Genomic DNA, 26426 nt, shown 5'->3' with positions numbered 1-26426 from the left:
ATAGATGGTCCACGTGGACCCAGTGGGCTGAAGGGTTTGTTTCCATGCTGCAAGTCTGAATTAAAATTAAATGACTGCACATGAATTAATTCATCACTCATAGACTAATGTACAGATCCTGGAGAAACAAGGGGCTGAATAATTATAGACACAGTATCCTTTTACCTTACATGCCACCACCCCACCCTTATTACTTAAACAGAGACTTTCATTAACTATTTGGTACTTAAATAGTAAAAGTCAATGCATTGTTTATTTTCTGTTTGTCAATTCCCAAAGTAACTTTTAAATCGTCCTATCATTCCCAATCCAAATTGTGTTTTGCAACCAATAGTAATACTAATGTAATATGTAATATTAGTCCATGTAATACTAATAGTGTTCCCGCATTCATAAAACACATGACGCCCATACACGCGTTATAGCAGAACCACCTGCAATGGTGTATTTTGCAACCTCAGGATGTCCCATAGCCCTCTCAAGCACTCAGAGGCAGCCAAGAGTCCTGACCCTCAGCCCCTCCCACCCCAACATGCAATCAAACCCCCTTGTAACTGTATCCCAGCCGCTCACCTCCGGCTATCCGCTCACTCCCCGTCCCATTCCCGTTCACAAATCTGCCTCACCCACACCCCTCCCACAGGCCAGGCCAGGCCAGGCCAGATCTCCCACCCCGTTGTTGCTCCTGACAGCGTGAGCGGACGTCAGATTGAAAGCACAGGCCCATGTCTTACTAATGGTTAATGGTGCTGGTCACTGACACTGCGCTTCCATCCTCGGCCACCAGGGAGATATGTGCGGTGCCGTGGTTGTCGCCCGTGTAGAACTCAGGTTCGTAGTATCTGATGGAGTGCGTTGTGCTGTCTGTGATCTTGGACAGAAGTCTTGCTGCAAAGTAGTCTGAGGTCATATTGGCAATGAGCTGTCGATGAAAAGACCAGGAGGAGGAAATGAGTTCTTGAGTGACTTTACCCTTAAAAACAGCACAGGAGAAATGTATCAATTTATTGTATCATGATTGATTGTGTTGGTTGGGGTTGTGTAATTTGCTTATTTAATTGCTTTTATTGTTGGACTGTGGTTGACTAAATTTCGTCCAAAAAAATTGTTTTTTGGATTACAAATAAAGATATCTTGAATCTTGAATCTTGAATTATTATATATTTGCCTGTCTGTTATTGCATTCGCCGCAGACGGACGTGGAGACCCCCACGTTGCCCCCATATTACCAAATTTCACACCGAAAGACTTGCTCCCTGATCCCTGGTTAGTTGTTTATTTTATCTCTGTCCACACTCAGAGCTCCCAGGGTATCAGGAAATCTTAACTGGTCACGGAGTCAGGGTATTTATTCACAAAATGCTGGAGTAACTCAGGGGGTCAGGCAGCATCTCAGGAGAGAAGGAATGGGCGACGTTTCGGGTCGAGACCCTTCTTCAGACTGATGTCAGGGGGGGGGCGGGACAAAGGAAGGATATAGGTGGAGACAGGAAGATAGAGGGAGATCTGGGAAGGGGAGGGGAAGAGAGGGACAGAAGAACTATCTAAAGTTGGAGAAGTCGATGTTCATATCACTGGGCTGCAAGCATGCGGAGTCAGGGGGTATGGGGAGAGGGCAGGAACGGGGTACTGATTGTGAATGATCAACCATGATCACATTGAATGGCGGTGCTGGCTCGAAGGGGTGAATGGCCTCCTCCTGCACCTGTTGTCTGTTATCTGTTGTTATCTGTTGTCTTTCCTTTCCTCCAATTCGACGACACTGAAAACATCATTCACGCTTTCATTTCCTCCCGCCTAGACTACTGCAACTCCCTATACACTGGGATCAGCCAATCTTCCCTGTCCCGCCTGCAACTGGTCCAAAACGCCACAGCGAGACTCCTGACGGGTACCCGTAAAAGGGACCACATCACCCCGATTCTGGCCTCTCTCCACTGGCTCCCTGTACGGTACATAATCAACTTCAAGCTCCTCCTATTCACGTATAAAGCCCTAAATGGACACCCCCCCCCCCCCAACATCAAAAATCTTCTAACCCACCTCTCTAACTCCAGGTCCCTCAGGTCGGCCGACTTGGGGCTACTCACTATCCCGCGGTCTAGGCTTAAGCTCAGGGGTGACCGCGCTTTTGCGGTTGCAGCTCCTAGACTGTGGAACAGCATCCCTCTCCCCATCAGAACTGCCCCCTTCATCGACTCCTTTAAGTCCAGGCTCAAAACCTATTTTTACTCCCTAGCGTTTGTGGCTCATTGAGGAGGCGCTGTGAACTGTTTTGTATGTGCTGTTATGTTTGCGTGCTACTCTATGTTTCATTTTTTTCCCTTAGTACCTAATCAGATGTACAGCACTTTGGTCGACGTGGGTTGTTTTTAAATGTGCTATACAAATAAAATTGACTTGACTTGACTATCATTGCGGGCAATACGAGCCTGGGCGATGGGACGTTACCTATTGTGCTCTGGAGCGCATTCCTTGGGAAATCTGCACCCCCCTCCCTGCTTTTTGAGATTTAGATTTAGAGATACAGCGCGGAAACAGGCCCATCGGCCCACCGGGTCCGCGCCGCCCAGCGATCCCCGCACATTAACACTATCCTACACCCACTGGGGACAATTTTTACATTTTGCCAGCCAATTAACCTATATACCTGTACGTCTTTAGAGTGTGGGAGGAAACCGAAGATCTCGGAGAAAACCCACGCAGGTCACGGGGAGAACGTACAAACTCCGTACAGACGGCGCCCGTAGTCAGGATCGAACCTGAGTCTCCGGCGCTGCATTCGCTGTAAGGCAGCAACTCTACCGCTGCTTCGGTCCAAGGTCTCTGGTCCCTGGAGCTGCCACACACACTACCTACCATTTGCTGGAAGCCCGGAGATGTAAGGTACAGTATAGTGGTCATTTACCACATCTGTCCTTTGCACTGTGTCGCCTGCATTGTGGGCTGATGGACAGTCATGTTCAGTGCCATTGTTTGTTTGTAACATTAGCAGCAGTCTCTGGCATTACACAGGCAGCCATGTGGATGTGCTGAGCTGCCGCTGGCCGATGTCGGAGTGTGGTTGCGTACCGTGCTCTCTCAGTCCCCAAAGGTCACTCCCACGCTCAGGATTTCGGAGCCATCTCCACTGAAAACTCCAGCACTAGCGGCGCCGCGCCTTCAGAAGCAGATGCAAAAGCCGCCTGCGAGACCTGTTTCTGTGGGGCCGGTTATTGGGCAGCATCTCTGGAGAGAAGGAATGGGTGACGATTCGGGTCGAGACTCTTCTTCAGACTGAAGAAACGTCACCCATTCCTTCTCTCCAGGGATGCTGCCTGTCCCGCTGAGTTACTCCGGCTTTTTGTGTCGATCTTCGATTTAAACCAACATCTGCAGTTCCATCCTTTGTGGTAAAGAGCAGCTTCGCCTTCGACACAGTCGTGGGCAAGGAGCAGGGGGTCAATGGCAGCGACGGAAGGGTCTCTCACTCACTCGCTCACTCACTCTCTCTCTCTCTCTCCCTCTCTCTCTCACTCACACACTGGTGTCAGCCAGTGGGGACCACTGTCATAACCCCCGCGGGGGGTCCGGTGACTCCCACCGCTGCTGGAGGCGGTGTGACTGCACAGCACTGATATCCCCCACACAACCACAAGCAGGCGCCACCAGCACAGCAACAGCGGATGTACCCTGGTCATCAACCCCCAGAGAACGTTGCAGAAGAGGATATCCCTACCACAGAGGCCGAGCATCACCTAACGGGCGTGTCTGTCTGACTAGTACCTCGCTGTGTGCCGGTGCAAGGTTAGGATCTTTGAAGAAACATTTGGACAGGTACACAGATAGAAAGATGGAAACATAGAAAAATAGGTGCAGGAGGAGGCCATTCGGCCCTTCGAGCCAGCACCGCCATTCAATACGATCAAGGCTGATCATCCAGAATCAGTACCCCGTTCCTGCTTTTCCCCCGTATCCCTTGATTCCGTTTGCCCTAAGAGCTACATCTAACTCTCTCTAACTCTCTGTCCTTGTATTACCTGCTGCCCCACTGCCACTGACAGACGTGGTGATGAGCCAACTGAGCCTCGCTTGGGAAAACACCGCCATCACTACACCCCAGCCAAAGCCAATGCTCTCTACAGTAAGCTGTAGCAGTATTGCAATGCATGTCTTTACACCATGATTTCATAAGTGAGAATTAAATAATATTCTAAGTCATTACTACAACTGTGGAATCAAGGGATATGGGGAGATGGCAGGCACGGGTTATTGATTGTGGACGATTAGCCATGATCACGATGAATGGCGGTGCTGGCTCGTAGGGCCGAATGGCCTCCTCCTGCACCTATTTTCTATGTTTCTATGTTTCTACAACTGAGCAACCAACTGGGCATAATAAACAAACAATTGCCCCTGTACTGTAATTGCCCGCTGGTATTAAGATACTTGGGATTACAACTGATTTTAATCTCACTCTTGGGACTGAGCATAATATTCAATAATTAATTGAAGTTTGTGTATTACCCTCAGTGTCCCCTGAGAGCTGTGACTGTCTGCTTGCTGCCAGAGCTGTTGCCAGGGGCACGGTGCCACCAGTCCTGCTGAATGACTGCAGAGTTCAGGCAAGGGGACATCCTGGAGATGGCAGTAGGTGAGTGAGGAGTGTTCAGCACAAAGTGCCACCATTTCACTGGGGCAATGACTGGGCCCAGCCCAGAGACCTCCAGTGATTCAGCAAAGGAAGAGGCCATTCTGCCCATCCTGCCCATGCTGGGCTGCTTGAAACATTTCGCAGGTTCCTCCCCTCTCTGCTCAAGTGCCACTCTCCTGTCTCGCAATCCCCTCTCTCCCAATTCCTGGGGGGGGGGGGGGGAGTCCGTTGGGCACCTCCCACGAGCGGAATGTTTCCCTCCTCACTTGTTCTCCGAAAACCCTCCCCAATTCCCAAAGTCAGCGTCCCCAGCTGCCCTATCCTCCCTTTGCTACACTTCCTCCAGCCTTCGTAGTTTTCCAAACCCTCCCGCAGCCTCAGTGGGGGCTGTGAAAGCCGGGCTCTGTAAGGGCGGTGAGACCTGTCTTGTATTTGCCACACCTCGCTGGGAGCAGTCACCAACAGTCACATCGATGCCTCTGAACCATCGGGCTCAGTGGTAACTTTGTCCGGGATACAAGACTTAGATGGGGAGCTGATTGTCATCCGAGGGTGGACTCTACGTCATTGGTCCCTCTGCTCACAACATCACCCTGCCTGGGTCACAGTATTGATAACCTCATAAGTGATAGCAGCAGAATGATGCCATTCGGCCCATCAAGTCTACTCCGCCATTCGATCATGGCTGATCTCCTGCTTTCAATAGTCAATAGTCGTTTATTTGTCACATACACATAAATGTGTAGTGAAATGAAACATTACCCGCAGTTGAACAATAAGACCAATAAGAATAATCAATAAAAATGCAATAACACATACAATCACAAACTAACACCAAACAAAAAGAAACATCCATCACAGTGAGTCTCCTCCAGTCCCTCCTCACTGTGATGGAAGGCCACAATGTCTTTTCTCCTCCCTGCCATCTTGACCCGCGGTCAGGCTGTTGGAGTTGCCACGTCGGGGCGGTCGGGGCTCCCGACATTGAAGCCCCTGCTGGGCGGTGAAAATCCCGCGGCCTATTCCAGGCCGCGCCGGACGGTGAAAGGTCCGCGGCGGGCCGACCCAAGCCCCACGATTCGGGACGGGCGAACACGCTGTCGCTGCCGCTGCCGGACGTCCCGATGTCGGCCCCCATCCAGGGGCCTGCGGGCTTCCGACATCCACGCAGCCTGCGCCGGAGCCTCCGGAGACGAATCGCAGCCGCTCCCGCAGCATCCGAAGGTAGCCAGCGCCGCAGGTGGTGAGTCCGGGCCGCGGGCTCTGCGAACCAGAGCCCCAGGTGGTCCCAAGTGCATGGCCGGTGGTAGGCCGCAACGGGAATGGAGACACGACACAGAAACAAAGGTCGCGTCTCCGTTCGGGAGAGAGAATTTTACAGTTCCCGTTCCCGTTCCCAAACATAGCATACAAACCCTACACCATATTAAAACTACAATTCAGACAAAAACAACAAAAAACACAAAAGACAGACGGACTGCAGGCAAGCCGCAGCTGCGACGGCAGCGCTGGCTCAACCCAATCCAGCTTTGTCCCTTAAATGCCTAAATCAAAGTACTAATCAGTGGGACACAAAAAGCTGGAGTAACTCAGCGGGACAGGCAGCATCTCTGGAGAGAAGGAATGGGTGGGTGACGTCATTCATGCCTTCTCTCCAGAGATGCTGCCTGTCCCGCTGAGTTACTCCAGCTTTTTGTGTCTATCTTTGGTTCAAACCAGCACCTGCAGTTCCTTCCTACCCTAATGAGTGGGGCCCAACTCCTTGCGGTGAGACCTGAAGCCATTAGATGGCTGGACCCAGGCACATTCACGTATTGAGTGAAGGCTGGGACATTGGGCGGCTGGGCATTTGGTGGTCAGGCCCCAAGCTGGTGAATAACCTTCCCCCGAGCCCGATGTTACAGCAGGCAGCCTACCCGAGTGATGTTGACAAATCGAGGGTCTCCCAACAAGCTCCTCTTTGCGTACGCAAACTTAAACGCTTCGATAATTCGGTGGTAAGTCAAGGCTTTCCGTTCCACTGTGGAGACACTGTCTGAAGTGAAGTTGTAACCTGTGGGTGGAGAGAGAGAGAGAGAGAGAGAGAGACTGGGGTCAGGTTGCCTGGTGACAGCTGACCCAGCATTGCAAGGTCAGGGAATGTCTTCTTCACAGAGCAGTCTGCACGCCGAGCCCACCCTGGGGAGCCCACCCTGGGGAGCCCATCTTGTGGAGCCCAGCCTGTGGGGCCCATCTTGTGGACCCCACCCTGGGGAGCCCACCCTGGGGACCCCATCTTGTGGAGCCCAGCCTGTGGGGCCCACCATGTGGGAGTGTGGGGTCACTGGCACTGGGGAAATTCACAGACCCACAAACACCATGGGAAATGTCAGGAAGAGAGGTGATTCATCCCTCAGGCCTGCTCTACCATTGAATACAGACACAGACACGACTGAGCTCGCAGTTCGTCAGAACATGTATCGACCTCACTTTAAATACCCCTGATGATCCATCCTCCACAGGCGCCCTGGGGCAGAGAGTTCCACAGATCCATTACCCAGCTCTGTGTGATTGCTGCTGTCCCCAGGAGTTAAAGAGCCGCCCCTGATGTGCTGTACTCTCACTCCTGCAGTCCCAAGACTGGCCCCAGTCCCCACTCCCACAGGCTGTAATGAGCAATGCTTCTGTGGTTTGCCTGTGAACCGTAGCCGTTGGATTGGCACTGCAAGCAGGAGCACTGGGAAAGATGGGGATGGATGGTTAATGACTTGTTCAGGGCACACACTCGACTGCCCCTCCCCACACTGGGCAATGTCACCCCCTCCCCCACACAGGGCAATGCCACCCCCTCCCCACACTGTGCATTAACACCCCTCCCCACACTGGGCATCAAAACCCCTCCCCACACTGGGCAATGTCACTCCCCACCCACACTGGGCAAGGTCACCCCCCCCACACACTGGGCAATGTCACCCCCTCCCCACACTGGGCAATGTCACCCCCTCCCCACACTGGGCAATGTCACTCCCCACCCACACTGAGCAATGTCACTCCCCACCCACACTGAGCAATGCCACCCCCTCCCCACACTGGGCAACAACACCCCCACCCCCCCCCCCCAAACTGGGCAACAACACCTCCTCCCCACACTGGGCAATGCCACCCCCCCCACACTGGGCATTGCCACCCCTCCTGCACCACTGGAGACAGCTTTGCCACATCTCACCCTTCAGGATGTTGAGAATCAGGCCGAGCACCAGGCCACTAGACGGAGCGTTGGGCACCAGCAGCCTGTAGTCGCCCAGCGACAGGTTCACTGGATTCTCGCTCAGTCGAGGTGTGTAGTTCCTCAGGTCATCGAGTGTTACAATGCCACCTGCGGGAAGAAAAGGACTTCAGTGTAATGGTGCAACCAGCGCGGGAGGCATTTTGCTCCGTGTTGCCGGCACTGTGTGGAGCTGGACTTGGACCTGGTGTACTTGCTCACTGCCTTTGCCCCTGCCACTGTCGCACCTTTGGCCAATGCCCTGGTGGTCTGCATCTCCCTGCAGGAGAGCGGATGGAACGCTGTAAAATTACACACTACAGTTAATTGTCTTCTGTAAATCGTCCCTCGTGTGTAGGACGGTGCTAGTGTACAGGGATCACTGGTCGGCACGGACACGGTGGGCCTGTTTCCACACTGTATCTGTGAAGTAATGAGCTGGACAATGGGGAAGCAACCACTGTCCACGGCCAGCCAGCCCACCTGCGTTCCTGATGTCATCCACAATCTGCTGGGACAGGGACCCGTTGTAAAATGCATCGGCTCCTTCATCCGCCAGGATCTGGTAGGTTCGGGCTAGTTTGGGGAACTTGATGATGTCGTGTTCGTGGAGGATGGCGCCATTGGAGTGACAAAACACCTCACTGTTGAGAGAACGACAGGGAGTCAAGTGGCCGCACTTGTCACATGTTCATGAACATGTACACGGCAAATCACGTGTAGGACTGCATGCTGCTTTGTCCACCCACCAACACACACCTCCTCTCTCTCCCCCCCCCCCCCCCTCCCCAAACCCATATTGGACTTTACCAAGGTACTTGGTCAGTGTGTGATGGCAGATCCTTCATTCAAAGAGTGGGGGTGGGGGGTGGGTGGGATGCGGGGTGTGTGGGCATCACGCGTGTGGGTACATCAATGGCAACGATTTAGAGGGATATGGGCCAAATGCACGTAGTTGGGACTAACGTAGAAGGGACATCTTGGTCAGCATAGGCAAGTTGGGCTGAATGGCCTGTTTCCATGCTGCACGACTATGTGAAGGTATGTGAGTGCAGGATCCGGCACATCTCCGCCTCAGATGTGGAATAATGATGCAGACTCAATCTGTATAAGTTACATTAACGTCACCCATTCCTTCTCTCCTGAGATGCTGCCTGACCTGCTGAGTTACTCCAGCATTTTGTGAATAAATACCTTCGATTTGTACCAGCATCTGCAGTTATTTTCTTATAAAACCATAACTATAGTCTATAACACAAAATCGCCGTATCTTTTGGGAACTCTCCTTTCACGTTGTGGTCTACCAGCTGGCGCAAGAACATCAGAGTCTGTTGAACCTGCCGAAGAGTTGTCACCCAGACACTGTCTCTGCTCACCACCTGGGTCGCAGCCTGCTGCCTCTGGAACACTGGTCACCACCTCAGGAATCCTCGTTGGCTCAGAAACACCAGTCACCACCTCAGGGATGTCTTCTGGCCCCTCCGAATCGGTGGCTCTCGGTGGAATTTCCCCCCCCCCCCCCCCCCTACGATTCGAGTGTCTCTCGACATGTACCTTTTTACACTCGATACATTCCTCTTGCAAATAACACCTTCTGGAGACTCGACTGTCACCCTGCTGCCGCTCCTCGATACAACACTGCATTGCTGGCAATGGTAAGGAGTGTCCATCTTACCACTAACATCTCGCCTCACAAGTACGTCATCACCTGGCATTATTTCCGAGTGCCTGGTTCCTCGTTTCAAGTCGGCATACCATTTTGCCGCACCTTTCTTTTCGGCGTCACGGTCTCTCAGCTCCTGGCCTTCCGTGATCTCTCGTACTTCTGGCATTTTAGTGTGAATTTTCTTTCCAGACAAGGCTTCTGCAGTGCTTTTCCCTGTCGTTGAGTGAGTGATCGCCTGATATACTGCTATGTATGCTAGCAGCGCCTCCTTCCAGTTTTTCCCTTCACCATGGGCGATTCGTATCCTCTTCTCTATGGACTGGTTTTGTCTCTCTACTCCATTAGCTTGTGGCCATTTAGGAGTCACCTTGTGATGATGAATACCTGTGGTTCTCATGTACTCAGCAAACGCATCGGAAACAAACTGTGGCCCATTGTCGGAGTACAACGTAACAGGCAACCCGTGTCTGGCGAAAATCTCTGCTGATGCCTGTACAGTCTTGTCTGCCGTAGTTGATTTCATCACTGTATTCTCATAGTCTCTGCTGTAGTAGTCTACCACCACCGTAATTGATTCATCTGTTGGAAGTGGTCCTAGAAAGTCAACAGCTACGTCGACCCATGGTCCTGTTGGCAACTTTGTACTTCTAACTGGTTCTGGTGGGTTGCTCCTCATCTCAGTTGCATTCTGAGGTTCACGTGCATCTGCAACAGCTTTCACTTTAGCCTTTGCCGGGTTCAGCCCTTCACTTGTGAGTCTGTGTCCCATGAAATCCATCTCAGAGACGCCAAACTTGCACTTGTCCTCATTCACAGTGAGACCTGCTTCTTGAAGTTTAGTCAACACTAGCTTCAATCTCCTGTCATGCTCTTCACAAATTGATAAATGGACGATGATATCATCAGATATGTTTGCTGCTCCTGGTACACTCTGAATCACTCTGTGGATTTCATACTGATAGATCTCAGGGGCAGCATTGATTCCAAACATCAGTCTTTTGTACTGGTATAATCCACAGTGAGTGACAAATGTTGTCATCTCTCTTGACTCTAGATGTAATTCCAATTGACCCCACTTGAGATCAATTTTGGAGAACACTTTATTGGTTGATAACTCTTGTAGAACCTCATCGATCGAAGGAATTGGGTGTCTTTCTCTGATTATTGCTTCATTGGCTCTCCGCATTTCCACGCACAGTCTGATATCATTATTGGGTTTCGGCACTATCACTACTGGACTCACCCATGGTGTTGAATGTTCAACTGGCTCAATAATGGCCTGATCAATCAACTCCTTGATTTTAGCTTCTACTTTTCCACGAAGTCCAAATGGCGTTCTCCGCACCGGTTGTGCTCTCGGCTTAAGAGTTTCATCAATGGCTAACTTCACTTGCCGGCCTTTCAATTTTCCAACCCCTCGGAATACTGAGTGAAACTCCTGCCTCATGTCATCAAATGACTGCACGGGATTGACATGCACTCCGATGTGAAGCACTCCCAGCTCTCGAGCTGTGCTTCTACTGAGCAGGGGTTCTCCTTTCTCTTTAATCACCACGAATTCTGCATCAGTTTTTCTATCTCCGACTTCTACTTTAGCATCCAATGGTCTCCAACGGTTCAGTTGCGGTGTATGGATATAACGTCCTACTACACCTCCTTGACGTGCACTTGACTTTCTGCTGTTTCAAGCATTCCCACAGTGATCTGTCAATTGTGTTGCAGTCACTACCAGAATCGACAATCACTGGCACTGTAACACCTCCGATGGTCACTGCAACTTTCTCCAGATGGCTATCATTCAATGCAAACTGATAATTCCTTTTAACAGCATGCTCACCAGGTTCATCACTGTCGTCATCAATTCCGAAACCATCTTTATCGTGACGGATGTGACCTTTTTCTGCCACGGTCTGTCTATCTTGTCATTGGACTTCCCTTTCTCCCTTGCCTTGGAAGAGTCACTCTTGTTGTAATCACTTGTATTGCCCCTGGCCTTACTTTGACATTTCTTTGCAAAATGATCTTTGCCTCCACACTTCCTACATATTCTACCTTTTGCCGGACAACATGCATCTTTCCCTACGTGACCCATGTTGCCATGCCTGTAACACTCAATCTCACGTTCAGGCTTCCTTCTTGGTCTCCCGTGGGACAACCAGTTAACTTGCCCAGTCTTGGAATCTTTCAATTTCATGCTGTGAAACTGTCCATCGACAGCTACCAGTGCTGCTGCAATCGACAGAGCATCATTAAGGTTTAACTCACCGCCTTTTTCTAGCAGCCTTCTCCTGAGCTTGTCTGGCCTGCAGTGCTGGACAACCTGATCCAATATCTGGTTTTCCACATCAGCAGCCACATATCTGCATCTGACAGAAACCTCCTCGGCACAAATTGAGCAACAGTTTCGCCCTCTTCCTGTATTGTTTTGCGGAATAAATGGCGTTGAAATGTAGCATTTGGCACCACCACATAATGACTGCTCAATGTATCGACGGCTTTCTTATAGTCTTCCTTCATTCCGGTGTCAGGGAGCGTTTTTTTTTTTTTTTAACAAAGTTTATTTCTGATTTTTATTAATACAGCTTTGATAATTCAATGCATGAACACATTAATGCTGATAAGTATCCCCCCACCCACCACCCCCCACCCGCAATACCATTCAATATACTAAACATAAAAATAAAATAAAATAAATTTAATTTTTTTAAAAAAAATTTTAAAAATATATATATATTTTTTAATCCCAGAGAGGAGGGAAGCAGAAAAATCGGAATGTTAAGACATATCAGGGACCATTCTAATATTTCAATTCCACTCTTAATTACATACACACATATCAAAGACGCTACCCAACCATAAAATTATCAGAGCCTAAAGCATCAATACATCTAAGAAAAGGTTGCCATATCAATGTAAACTTGTCAGCTGATTCCCTAACAGTATACCTAATCTTCTCCAATTTAATAAAATACAACATATCCCTAATCCACTGTGCAAATGTTGGAGGGTTACAATCTTTCCATCTGATCAAGATTTGTCGTCTGGCCACCATCGTGGCAAAAGACAAAAGATTTTGTTTATTATTATTTAATGCAAGATTTTGTGTTACCACACCGAATAAAGTAAGGGGGGCTGATGGTTCCAAAGATTCATTGGTAGTTTGGGAGAGCATATCAAATATTAATTGCCAAAAATTAGATAACTTAGGACAATCCCAAAACATGTGAATTAAAGTGGCTTGGTTCTGCCTGCAACGGTCACACGTGGAGTCTATATTGGGTGTAAATTGGGCTAGCTTAGCTTTGGTCCAGTGCAATCGGTGGAAAATCTTAAACTGCATAACAGTATGCTTCATGCATATCGAAGATGTGTATATACCCCCAATCATCTTTGACCAGATAAAGTCTGAAATTGTCATGCCCAGATCCCTTTCCCACTGCTCTTTTAGGGAGTTAAGACTTGTCATGTTTTCTTTTATTAGTAAAGAATAGATGTCACCTATCTTTCCCTTTCTGATTGATGTAATGTTATTAATTGAGTCTAGGAGTGTGTCTGAGGGCTGTGAAGGGAATTGAGTGATATTAGAAGATATGAAACTGCGAATTTGCATATACCTAAAGAAGTGTGACCTCGAGATATTGAATTTCTGAACAATCTGCGCAAAAGATGCAAACAAACCATTTATAAACATGTCTTTAAATGAACAGACCCCATGATTGAGCCAAGCACTGAATGAAGCATCTGTCGAAGGTGGCAGAAATGCATGGTTCGTTACAATAGGAGTGAGTATTGAGAATTTACAGATATCAAAGGATTGTCTGAATTGCTTCCATATTTTTAAAGAATTAATAACAACTGGATTAGAAGTGTATTTGGTAAAGACATTGTGGCCTTCCATCACAGTGAGGAGAGGACTGGAGGAGACTCACTGTGATGGATGTTTTCTTGGTGGATGTTTCTTTTGTGTGTTTTGGGGGTTGTGTAATTTTAATGCCTATTTTGATGCTTTTGTTGTTGGACTGTGGGTGACTGAATTTCGTCCAATTTGGATGACAATAAAGCTATCTTGAATCTTGAATCTTGATATGGCAGACCTGAACAGGGAGTGTTTTAAACATTTCTCGAACCTTTGGCCCCCACGGTGAAGAGAAGCAACGCTCTTCGCTGCTCCTTCTGCCCCAGCGTACTCTCATCAAGAAAGAGCCCGCGACGGTCGGCGTAGGCCACGAATTCCTCCAGCCACGCTTTCCACTTCACGCTGACGGTACTCACATCACCCGTCGGATCAAAGTGTGCAACTCCGCAAAGTGCTAAGAAATCAGCTCCGGCGACTGCCATTACGACCTTTTTCTAACCTTTCTTTCCAGCAGGTAGCCACAGATTCAGAATCCAAAATATCCAAATCCAAAATCCAGGATATCCAACATATCCAGAATATCCAAAATATCCTCGTCGCCAATGTCACATCTCCGCCTCAGATGTGGAATAATGATGCAGACACAATCTGTATAAATTACATTACTTAGTTTCTATGTTTATTGTCTCTCCTGACTGCAACCTTCCGTCTTGGAGAACACAGCAAGCACACCTTCCAACTCTCCAGTCACCTGATACGCAGGTCACGGTATTTGCATATCATCATCATGACTCTTCGTCATAACAGGATCTACATGGTTTCTTGACATACGTGTTCATGAAACGGAACACAGCGTGTATTGGTTCCAAAAATAAACTGCTGAATGAATTGAACGGGTCAGGCAGCATCTGTGGGGGGATAGGAACTGGCAACTCTTCAGGTCGACACCTTGCATCAGGACTCATCTTTGATCAAACACATTACAAAGACAGCCTTCTTCCACCTCAAAAACATCGCCCGTCTCCGTCCATCCCTCTCCTCCACAGCTGCAGAAACCCTCATCCATGCCTTCATCACCTCCCGTCTGGACTACTGCAACAGCCTCCTCTATGGCTCACCCTCAAAAATCATCAGTAAACTTCAATACATTCAAAACTCCGCTGCCCGTCTACTCACCCACTCCCCGATCCGTGACCATATCACCCCCGTCCTTTACAAGCTCCACTGGCTCCCCATCCCCCAGAGAATCCAGTACAAAATCCTCCTCATGACCTACAAAGCCCTCCATAACCTGGCCCCATCCTACCTGACTGACCTCCTCCACAGGCACACTCCCACCTGCACCCTCCGCTCTGCTGCTGCCAACCTCCTGTCCCCTCCCCATCCGGACCAAACTCAGATCCTGGGGGGACAGGGCTTTCTCCATCGCTGCTCCCACCCTCTGGAACTCACTACCCCAAACCGTCAGAGACTCCTCCTCACTCACCACATTCAAAACATCACTGAAGTCTCACCTGTTCAGCACTGCCTTCAACCACTGACCGTCACCTCACCTTCTGTCTCCTTTTTCTGTTCGTTTACTTATTTATCTATTTATTTTCTTCTCTATGTTCTAGTAATCCCTGTAAAGCGTCTTTGAGTGTTTGAAAAGCGCTATATAAATGTAATGCATTATTATTATTATTATTATTATAAAGAGCAGAGGGGTAATGGTGAGATCGGGGTCAGTGGGTGAATAGTGAATTGAGGAGAGGTGAGGGGTGATGGGCAGATGGAGCCAGGTAGAGGAGGGATGAAGGTGGGAGGCAAGAGGCAGGTGGATGATGGGTGGAAGCCAACCAAATAAGGGTTTAGTTTAGTTTAATGATACTGTGCTGAAACAGGCCCTTCGCCCTACCGAGTCCGCACCGACCAGTGATCCCTGCACACTAGCACTACCCTACACACTTGTGACAATTTACAATTTTACCTAAAATAATTAACCTACAAACCTGGACGTCTTTGGAGGGTGGGAGGAAATGGGAGCACTCGGAGAAAACCCACGCGGTCACAGGGAGAACGTACAAACTCCGTACCCACAGCACCCGTAATCAGGATCGGAACCCGGGTCTCTGGCGCTGTGAGGCAGCAACTCTACCGCTGTGCCACCGTGCTGCCCAGTGGGTGAGGGTGGGTGGAGGGGAGAGCAATAAGCAGAGACACAAAAGTACAGGGGCTGGAATCTTACAGGTAAAGAAGGTGATAATGAAGGCATTCGTGGAGAGGGTAGATGGAATCAGACGAGGTTCCAGCGAGCAAAATGTACGGGTAGTGGATGGATGGAACGTGGAGGGGAAGGGGACCAAAATGAATGATGGGAGACCAGAGCGGTTTGCTTCCTTGTGGCGAGCTCCAGCCTCTGCGGTCCCTCGTGCCTTGGGTGTTTGCATTAACTTGATTCATTTGAAGAATAAAAGGACCAAGTAGATGAGATAGCCAATTAAGAAACGAGATGGAATGACTTTAAACTCACATTATTGGGGAGCAGTTTTGAGGCTTTGATGTTTTAAATGAATTTGCGTTAAAGTGGTTCTTTCAGTCACGTCACCACAGAAGGCCAGGAACCTGCCTGTGGATCGGCATGTCCTCATGTGGTTCCCAGCCCTGTATTGTGCTGTCTCACACTCACCATAACAATGGGCTTTTCTCAATGTCCTCCTTATACTGTTCGATGGCATTCGCAAGAGCCCGGCCAATGGGAAATCCTTTTTTGGCAAGTTCGATACTTGGAGCAAATAACTGATTCCATTGCAACTTCCCGTGCCGTTGATGAGCGAGTTGGAACCCTCTGATTTCACCGGGAACGGCAATCGATAACCCTCCTGTCAGTAGGCAGAGAAATAAGCAATCAACAACTTAGTGGGGAGTTGTGATCTTTCAAGAATCACTAGAGTCAGGCAGGGGTGGTTCCAGAAGACTGGAAAATTGCAAATATTACTCCGCTGTTCAAGAAGGGAGCGGGGCAGAAGAGTTGAAACTGTAGGCCGGTTAGCCTGACTTCAGTGGTTGGCAAGATTGTAGAGTCCACTATAAAAGATGAGGTTTCTGAGTACTTAGAAGCACACGATAAAATAGTAGGAAGTCAACATCGTTTTGTGAAAGGGAGATTTTGCCTGATGAACCTGTTGGAATTCTTTGAGGAAGTAAATACCAGGATAGACAGTCAGTGGATGCGGTTTACCTGGATTTTCAGGAGGCCTTTGATATGGTGCACATGAGGCTGCTAAAGAAGATGAGAGCCCAAGGTATCAGAGGGGAGATACTAGCATGGAAAGCAGGTTGGCTGGATGGCAGAAGGCAAAGAGTGGCAATAAAGGGGGCTGTTTCTGGTTGGCTGCCAGTGACTATCAATGCTCTGCAAGGGTTGGTGCTGGGGCTGCTACTCTTCACGTTGTATATCAATAATTTAGATGAGGGCATTAAAGGATTTGTGGCCATGTTTGCAGATGAGACGAAGATAGGTGGAGGGGCAGGGAGAAAGCAGAGACTCTGCAGAAGGACTTGGATGGGTTGGGAGAATGGGCAAAGAAGTGGCAGATGGAATATAATGTAGCAAAGTGTGGAGTCATGTATTTTGGTAGTAGGAATAAAGGTGTAGACTATCTGAAATCGGAGGTGCAAAGGAACTCGGGAGTGCTAGTGCAGGATTACTGACAAGTTTATTTGCAAGACAAATTGGTAGTAAGGAAGGCAAAGGCAATGGGATGTAATGCTGAGATTTTATAAGGCACTGGTCAGATTGCATTTGGACTATTGTGAGCAGTTTTGGGCCCTATATTTGAAGAAGGATGTGCTGGCTTTGGACAGGGTCCAGAGGAGGTTTACGAGAATTCAAGAGAGAGCTAGATAGAGCTCTTTAGGATAGCGGAGTTAGGGGGTATGGGGAGAAGGCAGGAGCGAGGTACTGATTGAGAATGATCAGCCATGATCACATTGAATGGCGATGCTGGCTCGAAGGGCCGAATGGCCTCCTCCTGCACCTATTGTCTATTGTCTATCCCAGGGTTGATTGGGGTAACGTATGATGAGGGTTTGTCGGCACTGGGCCTGTATTCACTGGAGTTTAGGATGAGGGGGGACCTCATTGAAACTTACCGAATAATGAAAGGCCTGGATAGAGTGAATGTGGAGAGGATGTTTCCACAAGTGGCAGAGTCTAGTGCCAGAGGGCACAGCCTCAGAATAAAAGGGTGTACCTTTAGCAAGGAGATGAGGAGGGATTTCTTTAGTCAGAGGCTGATGAATGTGTGGAATCTTTGCGGAGGTTGCCATTGGGTATTTTTAAAGCTGAGATTGACAGATTCGTGATTAATAAGGGTGTCAAAAGTTATGGGGAGAGAGCAAGAGAATGGGGTTGAGAGGGAAAGCTAGAACAGCCTTGATTGAAAGGTCATGTCTGGTCTGTGTTTGGTCTCACCGATGTAGAGGAGGCCACAACAAGAGCACTGAATGGGTTGACAAGGGTGGGGGAGGTGCAGGTCTCTGTCTCACCTGTTTAGGTTCATTTCTCAAGACTGTGGAAGTTAGACGTCAGCCTGCTGTTGTACTCTGGCACATCTCTGTGCTAGCTGGTCGCAGACAGAGAAGACACCAGCCGGGAACGCTGGGCTGAAAGTGCTAATGCCCTTCGCTCCGTAACATGGTCGATGATCCAGGGGCGGCACGGTGGCGCAGCGGTACAGTTGTTGCCTTACAGCACCAGAGACCCGAGTTCGATCCTGATTACAGGTACTTGTCTGTGTGGAGTTTGTACGTTCTCCCCGTGATCAGCATAGGTTTTCTCCGAGATCTCCGGTTTCCTCCCACACTCCAAAGACGTACAGGTTTGTAAGTTAATTGGCTTGGTATAAATGCAAATTGTCCCCAGTGTGTGTAGGACAGTGCAGATGTGCAGGGATCGCTGGTCGGTGCGGCCCAGGTGGGCCAAAGGGCCTGTTTCCACGCTGTATCTCTAAACTAAACTAAGTACCTGTTCCTCACGAGACCTCCACAAACAGTGCAGGGATGGACCACAACACTGATGTTCAAAGATGGCGATGCAATCTCTACTCCACGAAATGGTGCAGTTTGCTTATCTCATGCCACACGAGCCAGCAGAGGAAGTTGATGAGTGTTTCACTGTCATTACTACCAGACAGTGGAGGCAGTAATTGAGGTCATGTTAACTGCAAACCCCAATCTTGATTACAAATTGTAAAAAGGCAAGTTGCAGGAGGAACTCAGCGGGTAAGGCAACCTATACCGAAGAGGGAAATTTGGGTCAGGGACCTTCTTCAGACTCAAGGAAGAGATTGGGTTAACGTATGATGAGTGTTTGACGGCACTGGGCCTGTACTCGCTGGAGTTTAGGATGAGGGGGACCTCATTGAAACTTACCAAATAATGAAAGGCTCATCTGTCCATTCCTTCCATAGATGCAGCCTGAACGACTGAGTTACTCCAGCAAATGTTTTTTTGCTCAAGATTCCAGCATCTAGTTATATATATGTGTAGATGGGTGGGATTGGGAGGTGAGGAGCGATATACAAATACATGATTTTGTATAAACATAGGGTTGGATACAAGTTGAGGACCGTCTACAAATGAAGATCTTTACATGGAATGTCTTATCCCCAAATAAGGGAACCCTCTGCTCATTCCCATTATAGTGGAACCTACCCCGAACCAACCATTTGCAGACCACTCCACCGATCCCTCCTTTTTCTGGGACCCAGGTAGAATGGGAGGGGGAACTTTAAATGGAGAGCTAGAGATGCAGGATATATGTGAATGGAGCACAGTCGATACGGGAGCACGTGTAATCGGAGGGCGATGAAGGGCCATACTTAAATGGAGAACACTGAATAAGTGGAGGCCCACCTGTAAATGGATTGCTGCACATATTTGGAGAGCAATGTTTAAGTGGGTGACTATGTATAAATGATGTTATTATATCCATGAAATGGCTGACTGTTGTGTGTGATTGCAATGTCACTGCAATGGCCTCGATGATATCTGCACAATGTAATGAATGTATTCCTGGGAAATCTGTGACTAATCCCAAACGAATAACAAGAATTTAGTGTAACGGTTAAGTGCTGTACTTATGTGCCACATCAGATAAATGTCCACATGTAATTTAGTGGCTGGATTGAAATGGCAATTTACATGTCATTTATTTGAAACAAATTTATAAATGGGAAATATAGATTCTCAGAAAACAATATTCATCAACACGCAGTCAGAGACCATTTGCAGAAGTCATACCATGGAATTAATTCTTAAAGAGGAAAGAGGAGGAGAAATAATTGGAAACAAACAGAAGAATAACCAGGCTGGATACAGTATTGGAGTTCGGCAACAATTCATCGTAGACTTTCTGCTTGTGAACTCTGGAATCAACGTGAAATTACTGGCTGCCTTAGTGCTCACCTTTACGAGCCAGGTCATCTGTCTTGTTAACAAACATATCTCTCGATGCTTGTCCTGGAGCCACTTCTCTGGAATCAATTACGTCTACTTTTCCTGTTAAAGAAGAATTAAACCATGGTTCCAACTATTTCCATCACCTAATCATGTCACAGTCGGAGCTGGAATCTGGGCAGATAGAGCTTCAACTACCTGGAGGTAGCCTTCACCCGAACCTCCCTCAGACACTGGGCTGCAATCACCCAAGTATCATCATCCACCTTTAGTTACACAGTAACAGCGTGGGCCGTCAATGGAATCTGTCTCCTGCCCACTCCTTGTCAGAGGCAGAGGACTCTGGGAACACAGGCTTTCGGCCCATCATACCTGCACTGACCAGGAGGCCAAATGTAACTAATCACACCTATCTGCAGGTAATCTGCATTCATCTGTTCCCTACTTGTTCATTTGCCTGTCTAGATGCTTCTTACAAATTGCTATCCTATCTGCTTCTACCAGCCCCCCTGGCAGCATGTTCCAGACACTTATCACTCTCTGTGTAGAAAACGTACCTCTCAAATCTCTTGAAAACTTTACCCTCTCACCATAAAGCAACGCCCTCCAGTATTTGACATTTCCAGCCTGGAAATGAGACTGACTGCCCACCCTGGAATGGGACTTGCTTTCCGGGCTGGAGTTGGCCACATTGCCACATTAATGGACCGTGGTCACGTTGGATTCTGTGGGGCCTCGTTGGGCGTGCATCAGAACATTAGACCATCAGAACATGAGAAATGCTAGCAGGAGCGGGCAATTCAGCCCCTCACCCCTGTTCCTTCATTCCATAAGGTCATAAGTGGCCTTTCACTTCAGTGCCACAATCCTGCAATAACTAATTGAGTGGTGAAACTGCACGTTAACCATGCACAAGGACACCCCTCTGATCACCAACACCTTTCAAGCTTTTACTACTTAACACAATCCTCTGCCCCTCGATATTGTATGGATAAGCTGGCATTATATCTCACTGGCTTCCCAGGTTCACTGAGCCTGTCTATAATACCCATCTCTGGAGAACATGGATAGGTGACGGATAGCCTTCCCTCTGAACCGTGCTCACAGCCCACAATGTTGCCCAGCCTTGTGAAATCATCAGGCTTGGATGTGTTATATTTGATCTGAATCGTGGCAGTAGATTGTGAGCAGCTGAGCCCCAGCACTGATCCCGATGGCAATGCTCACTCAGGTCACATTCATCCACCCACGTATTCCTCAGCCTGCCAGAGTAACCCTGAGTTTAGTTTGGTTTAATTTAGAGATACAGTGCCGAAGAAAGCCCATCGGCTCACTGAGTCCGCACCGACCAGCGATCCCCACACACTAACACTATCCTACCCCACACACTCGGGACAATTTACAATTTTACCAAGCCAATTAACCTACATACCTGTGTGTCTTTGGAGTGCGGGTGGAAACCGGAGCACCCGGAGAAAACCCACGCATGTCATGGGGAGAACGTACATACTCCGTACAGATAAGCACCAGTATTCAGGATCGAACCCTGTTACTCTGGCAGGCTGAGGAATACGTGGGTGGATGAATGTGACCTGAGTGAGCATTGCCATCGGTCTCCGGCGCTGTAAGGCAGCAACTCTACCGCTGCGCCACTGTGCCGCCCTGTCAGCTGCCTGTCACCATAACTCCCCTGTCGCCCTCCAGCCCTGCCCTCTCTCCGCCTCTGCTCCCCACCATCACTCGAGGCCCAGCTCCTCGTCTTCAATCAAGGGATGGACATGGAGTGGCGGTAGAGAGTCAGACAGACAGGCTGCCACTTCCCTCCCTAATGCCCTTTCTCATCGCTTGGTTATCTCTTTCCCAGAGTATATTTGTCTGCCAGAGCAGTTTTGTGAACTCTCTTTAGCCTCTCAATTATTTTTTAAGCATCCCTCCAATACATTCTCTGTTCCTGAAGCCTTGCCTTTTGTTTTTGTTCTCGGTACCCGTCATAAGCAGACCCCCTCACCTGTATCCACCTATCACTTGCCACACATTGTCCTGCTCCTCCTCTCTTCCAGCTTTCTATCCCCTCCACCACAGTCAGCCTGAAGAAGGACCACAACCCGAAACGTCACCCATCCATGTTCTCCAGAGATGCTGCCTGATGCACTGGAGTTATTCCAGGACTTTTTTTTTTGTGAAACAGCATTGACAGTTCACTATTTCTTCCTATGCTTCCCCATTTTTCGTTTACCCAGCCATTGATAGCCCTTCATGTGGGCTGGACATGTCGTCCTTACCTTTCACCGTTGTATATCTCTGGCACCCACCTGTCTGTGCATTGTAGATGGTCATGAAGAAGCCTCCTCCAATGCCCATACTGTGTGCGTTAACCAGCCCGTCACACAGCAGGCTGCCGATGGCAGCGTCCACCGCCGATGCTCCCCGCTGGAGAAAGTCCCTACAGCAGGAGCAGAGTCAGGGTTAGTCTTCGGCACAGTGCCACCAGTCCCCTGGCAACGAGGGTCAGCAGAGCAGGCAGCAGAGCAGCCAGGCCCACCTCATGGGTGAGGGTGTCAACGGGGAGGAACACACAGAGCCATCGAGCAGCGGCTTTATCTGAACCACGATTCACTTTCATGTCTTCCCAGTCCAGCTCCCTGCGATCGGTGCCCACAAGCAGGTCTCCTCTATGCTCATGACTTTTAGTTTTAGTTTTGGAGATACAGCGCGGAAACAGGCCCTTCGGCCCACCGAGTCCGCGCCGACCAGCGATCCCCGCACACATTAACACTATCCTACACACACCAGGGACAATTTGCACATACACCAAGCCAATTAACCTACATATCTGTACGACTTTGGAGTGTGGGAGGAATCCAAAGATCTCGGAGAAAACCCACGCGGTCACGGGGAGAACGTACAAACTGTACAGACAGCATCCGTAGTCGGGATCGAACCCGGGTCTCCGACGCTGCAAGTGCTGTGAGGCAGCAACTTTATCGCTGCGCCACCGTGCCGCCCTCTTTATCAGTACTGTCTGCTTCTCTTTTCATTGCTTTGGCTCAGTTTCTCTGAAACGACCCCTTTCGTCTGGCCTGCCGACACCTCCCTCAACCTCGTTATTCATTGCACAATGCAGACAATTGAAGGAGATAACAAATCAACTTGCCCACATTGAACAAAATGTCCCATCTACACTAGTCCCACCTGCTTGTGTTTAGCCCATGTCCCTCTAAACCTGTCCTATCCTTGTACCTGTTTAATTGCTTCTTGAACATTACGAAAGTCCCGGCCTCAACTACCTCCTACGGCAGCTTGTTCCATACACCCCCCACCCTTTGTGTGAAAAGGTTATAGATTTCCATAAAATATTTCCCCCTTCACCTTAAACCTCTGCCCTCTGGTTCTCGATTCCCCTACTTTGAGTGTTTGAAAAGCGTCTTTGAGTGTTTGAAAAGCGCTATATAAATGTAATGCATTATTATTATTATTATTATTATTATTATTATTACTTTGGGCAAGAGACCCGTTCTCCGCCTCCTTTCCTCCAACTGAAAAAGGACTCGATTTTCTCTCTTTCTCAATTCCGACAATGTGGTCCTGGATGTGAAATATTAACTGCTCCATGTTTTTACAGATTAAACATTATGAGATCTAAATCAGTGCTCAGGGAAAGGCTGTCCACTCAGGTCTGGCAGAAAGCAGGAGGGGCTCTTAGGAATCCTGTGCTGCAGGCGGTGAATGACGAGAAGAGGCCCAAGGGGGCACTGCACTCCCACCATGCCATCGGGAAACCCAGCGCCTCAGAGCTCCGGCTCACCGTGGAGCCGGCCGAGACTCACCTGCCGATCTGCGAGCACTCAGTCGCGTCGGCAGCCACGGCTGCTTTAGCGTAGGAATGGACCATCGATTCGTCAGGCCTCAGGCCAAAGTACAGGCCCAGCGATACGACCAGGATCAGCAGCAGCGTCAGCACGGCCACCACCATCCCTTTCCTCCCATGTTTCATTCTGCAGGAAGCAAGAAGGCAGTTCAACTCTGGGCAACGGTCTCAGGGCAAGAGTCCTGAACATAGCTGATGACACAAAGATAGGCAAGGAAGAGGTTTTCAAGATGGCAACGGAAGGCCGCGAAGGGAGGTACGATTAGGAAGGAACTGCAGAGGCTGGTTTACACCGAAGATCGACACAAAAAAAGCTGGAGTAACTCAGCGGGTCAGGCAGCATCTCTGGGGAAAAGGAATAGGTGACATTTCAGATCGAGACCCTTCTTCAGACTGAGAGTCAGCGGGAAGGGTAACAAGAAATATAGAAGATATTTAGATGAACAAAGGATGGAAAGATATGCAAATAGCACGATGATCAAGGAAAGATGGAGCCCGCTGTGGGCTGGGTGAAAACAAGTTATACAGGCAGTGAAACTCAACAGGATGACAGTGAAACTAGCATGGTGACTATGGTGGGGGTGGGGGGAAGGAGAGAGAGGGGATGCAAGGGTTATTCAATATTCAATATTCATACCGTTGGGTTGGAAGCTGCCCAGGTGAAATATGATAGTTCAGTTAACATACAAGTTCTGGAAAAAGTATTGACGATGGATGTTACAACTGTTCAAGAATAAAGGGTCATCCAGATAGGACAGAAATGTGCAATATTTTTCTTTCTCTTGAGAGTCACACGTCATCAGAAATCTTTTCCTCAAAGGCAGAGGAAGTAGTGCTGTGGGATCTACTGAATCCCACGACAGAAAGCAAAGAACAAACGGCACTTAGCTGAGCCAGTGCCACTTTTCCCTACATTCTCACCAGTCATAACCCGTGTGCAGATAAGGCCAATTAGTGCGTCTGACCTTGCAGTTGTTATTGACTTGTGGCTGGACCTACTCGTGAGGCTGCTGGCGAGTCCCCAGCGGTGACAGGCTGTGTAGAAAACCAATGTAGGCGTGAAGGTCCAACAGCTCCCCCCTCAGCCACAGAGTCACACAAGGTGGAGACTGCCTGGCTTTGTCCTGCCCCTTACCGGTCTGGCAGGCTGATTTTACGGCCTGATCTTGTTTGGTGCTGCAGTGTGAGAGGTCTTTGACAGGAAGTGTTGGGGTCTTGTGACTTGGCTGGTTCGGTGGGTGAGGTAGTCGGATGGTTCTCGACGTATGCTGGCTTTGACCGGTCGACGGATACGGTGTCAGTTTTCCCGTTCCAATTGTTCACAAAACCTTTGGGTCAGCGTTGGATGACTTGGTAACGGCCATCGTACGCTGGCTGAGGAAATCGGCAGACGGCGTCGTGTTGGACCAAAACATATCTGCAACGTTGGAGGTCAGCAGGCACGTAGACCATTGCAGGTGTTCACGTTGGCCTGAGTAGCTGCATAGTTCACCGTAATCGACCGACATACCTGCTTGGATCTGTCTGTGGGATTGGTTCAACAAATTTGCCGGGCAGCTTCAGAGTTGTGCCGTAAACCATTTCCACCGACGAACATCCTAGGTCTGCTTTCACCGCCGTACGAATGGCAAGCAGAACCAGAGGCAACCCTTCACTCCAGTTCGACGCGTCTCCCCCGGCTGCCAGAGCAGCTTTCAACTGGCGATGGAACCGTTCAATCAGGCCGTCTGCTTGTGGATGAGACGCAGCCATTCAAATCCGGTCCGTACCCAAGAGGTCGGTTAATGTTTGAAACAGAGCAGACTCAAATTGTGGCCCTCGGTCGCTTGTGCTCGTATTCATGACCACTAAGACCGAAATCCATCAGTCAACAAAAGCACGGGCTATTATTTCCGCTGTACTGTTGATGACTGCGATAGCATCTTGCCATCTTGTGACCCGGTCTTCACAAGTGAGCAGATTATGCGTGGTGTCATGACGGTGGGAGTGGGCCGACCAAGTCCAGGTGCACGTGCTCAAAACGGGTGTTCGGTGCAGGAAACTCAGCAAAAGGGGTTCTAATGTGCCTGGAGATCCTGGATTGTTGACACGTTAGACAGGTCTTCGCCCATAATCCAACTAAAGGCCAGATGAAACATTCGGAGATTAGTTTTCTCGTAGCCTTCTTGCCCGGATGTGATAAGTTGTGCAGCACGCTGAAAGTTCTCGATGCATCGTCCCAGGCACAAAGGGCCTTGGTTAGCCAGTGGAAGTGTCACAAGTGATGGTTTCTCTCATGGCACCAACAGGTACATCTTCTAATTTTAGAGCTGTATGCGTCCGGTGGTAATGGATAAGATCGGGATCAGGATGCTGCACGCGAGCCATGGCATAAAAATCGACGAGTGTGGCCGCATTCAGAGCATCCACCTCCAGTCTTGACAGGGCGATGGCAACCGGATTTGCTTTTCCGTGAACGTGCCTGATGTCACTGGAGAACTGCAGAACCAAGTCCAGGTGGCGGATTTCCCCACGGCGGATAGCTCCCCACACTTGTACGAGGAGTGGATGTGAGCGGCTGGTGACCCGTATAAATAGTGAAGGGACGGCCTTCCAACAGATGGCGGGAATGCTTGACCGCGAGGTACGAAGCCTAAAGTTCTCACCCGAACGTACTGTGCCTCATCTGAGTGGGTGATAATTTTGCCGAAAAGAATGCCAGAGGCTCCCATCTGCCGT

The 26426-nt window shown here is 49.2% G+C and overlaps 1 protein-coding gene across 1 annotated transcript in view; it reads right to left on the bottom strand.

Moving 5' to 3' along the window:
* The window catches only part of ggt1a (gamma-glutamyltransferase 1a), a 40908-nt gene extending 17074 nt beyond the window's left edge, over positions 1-23834 (bottom strand). The window contains exons 1-8 of the mRNA XM_078421124.1: positions 23668-23834; positions 22153-22283; positions 19850-19942; positions 16068-16260; positions 8361-8521; positions 7839-7988; positions 6550-6686; positions 735-922 (exon numbers count right to left, since the gene is read on the bottom strand). Coding sequence (XP_078277250.1) covers positions 735-922; positions 6550-6686; positions 7839-7988; positions 8361-8521; positions 16068-16260; positions 19850-19942; positions 22153-22283; positions 23668-23834 — 1220 coding nt within the window. The remainder of the gene's footprint in view (positions 1-734; positions 923-6549; positions 6687-7838; positions 7989-8360; positions 8522-16067; positions 16261-19849; positions 19943-22152; positions 22284-23667) is intronic.
* Positions 23835-26426: the final 2592 nt, after the last annotated feature.

This window comes from Rhinoraja longicauda, chromosome 25, assembly GCF_053455715.1.
Source record: "Rhinoraja longicauda isolate Sanriku21f chromosome 25, sRhiLon1.1, whole genome shotgun sequence".
NCBI classification, from domain to species: Eukaryota; Metazoa; Chordata; class Chondrichthyes; order Rajiformes; family Arhynchobatidae; genus Rhinoraja; species Rhinoraja longicauda.
Note: the sequence above shows the minus strand (reverse complement) of the source record. Positions and strands in the feature narration are given on the sequence as shown.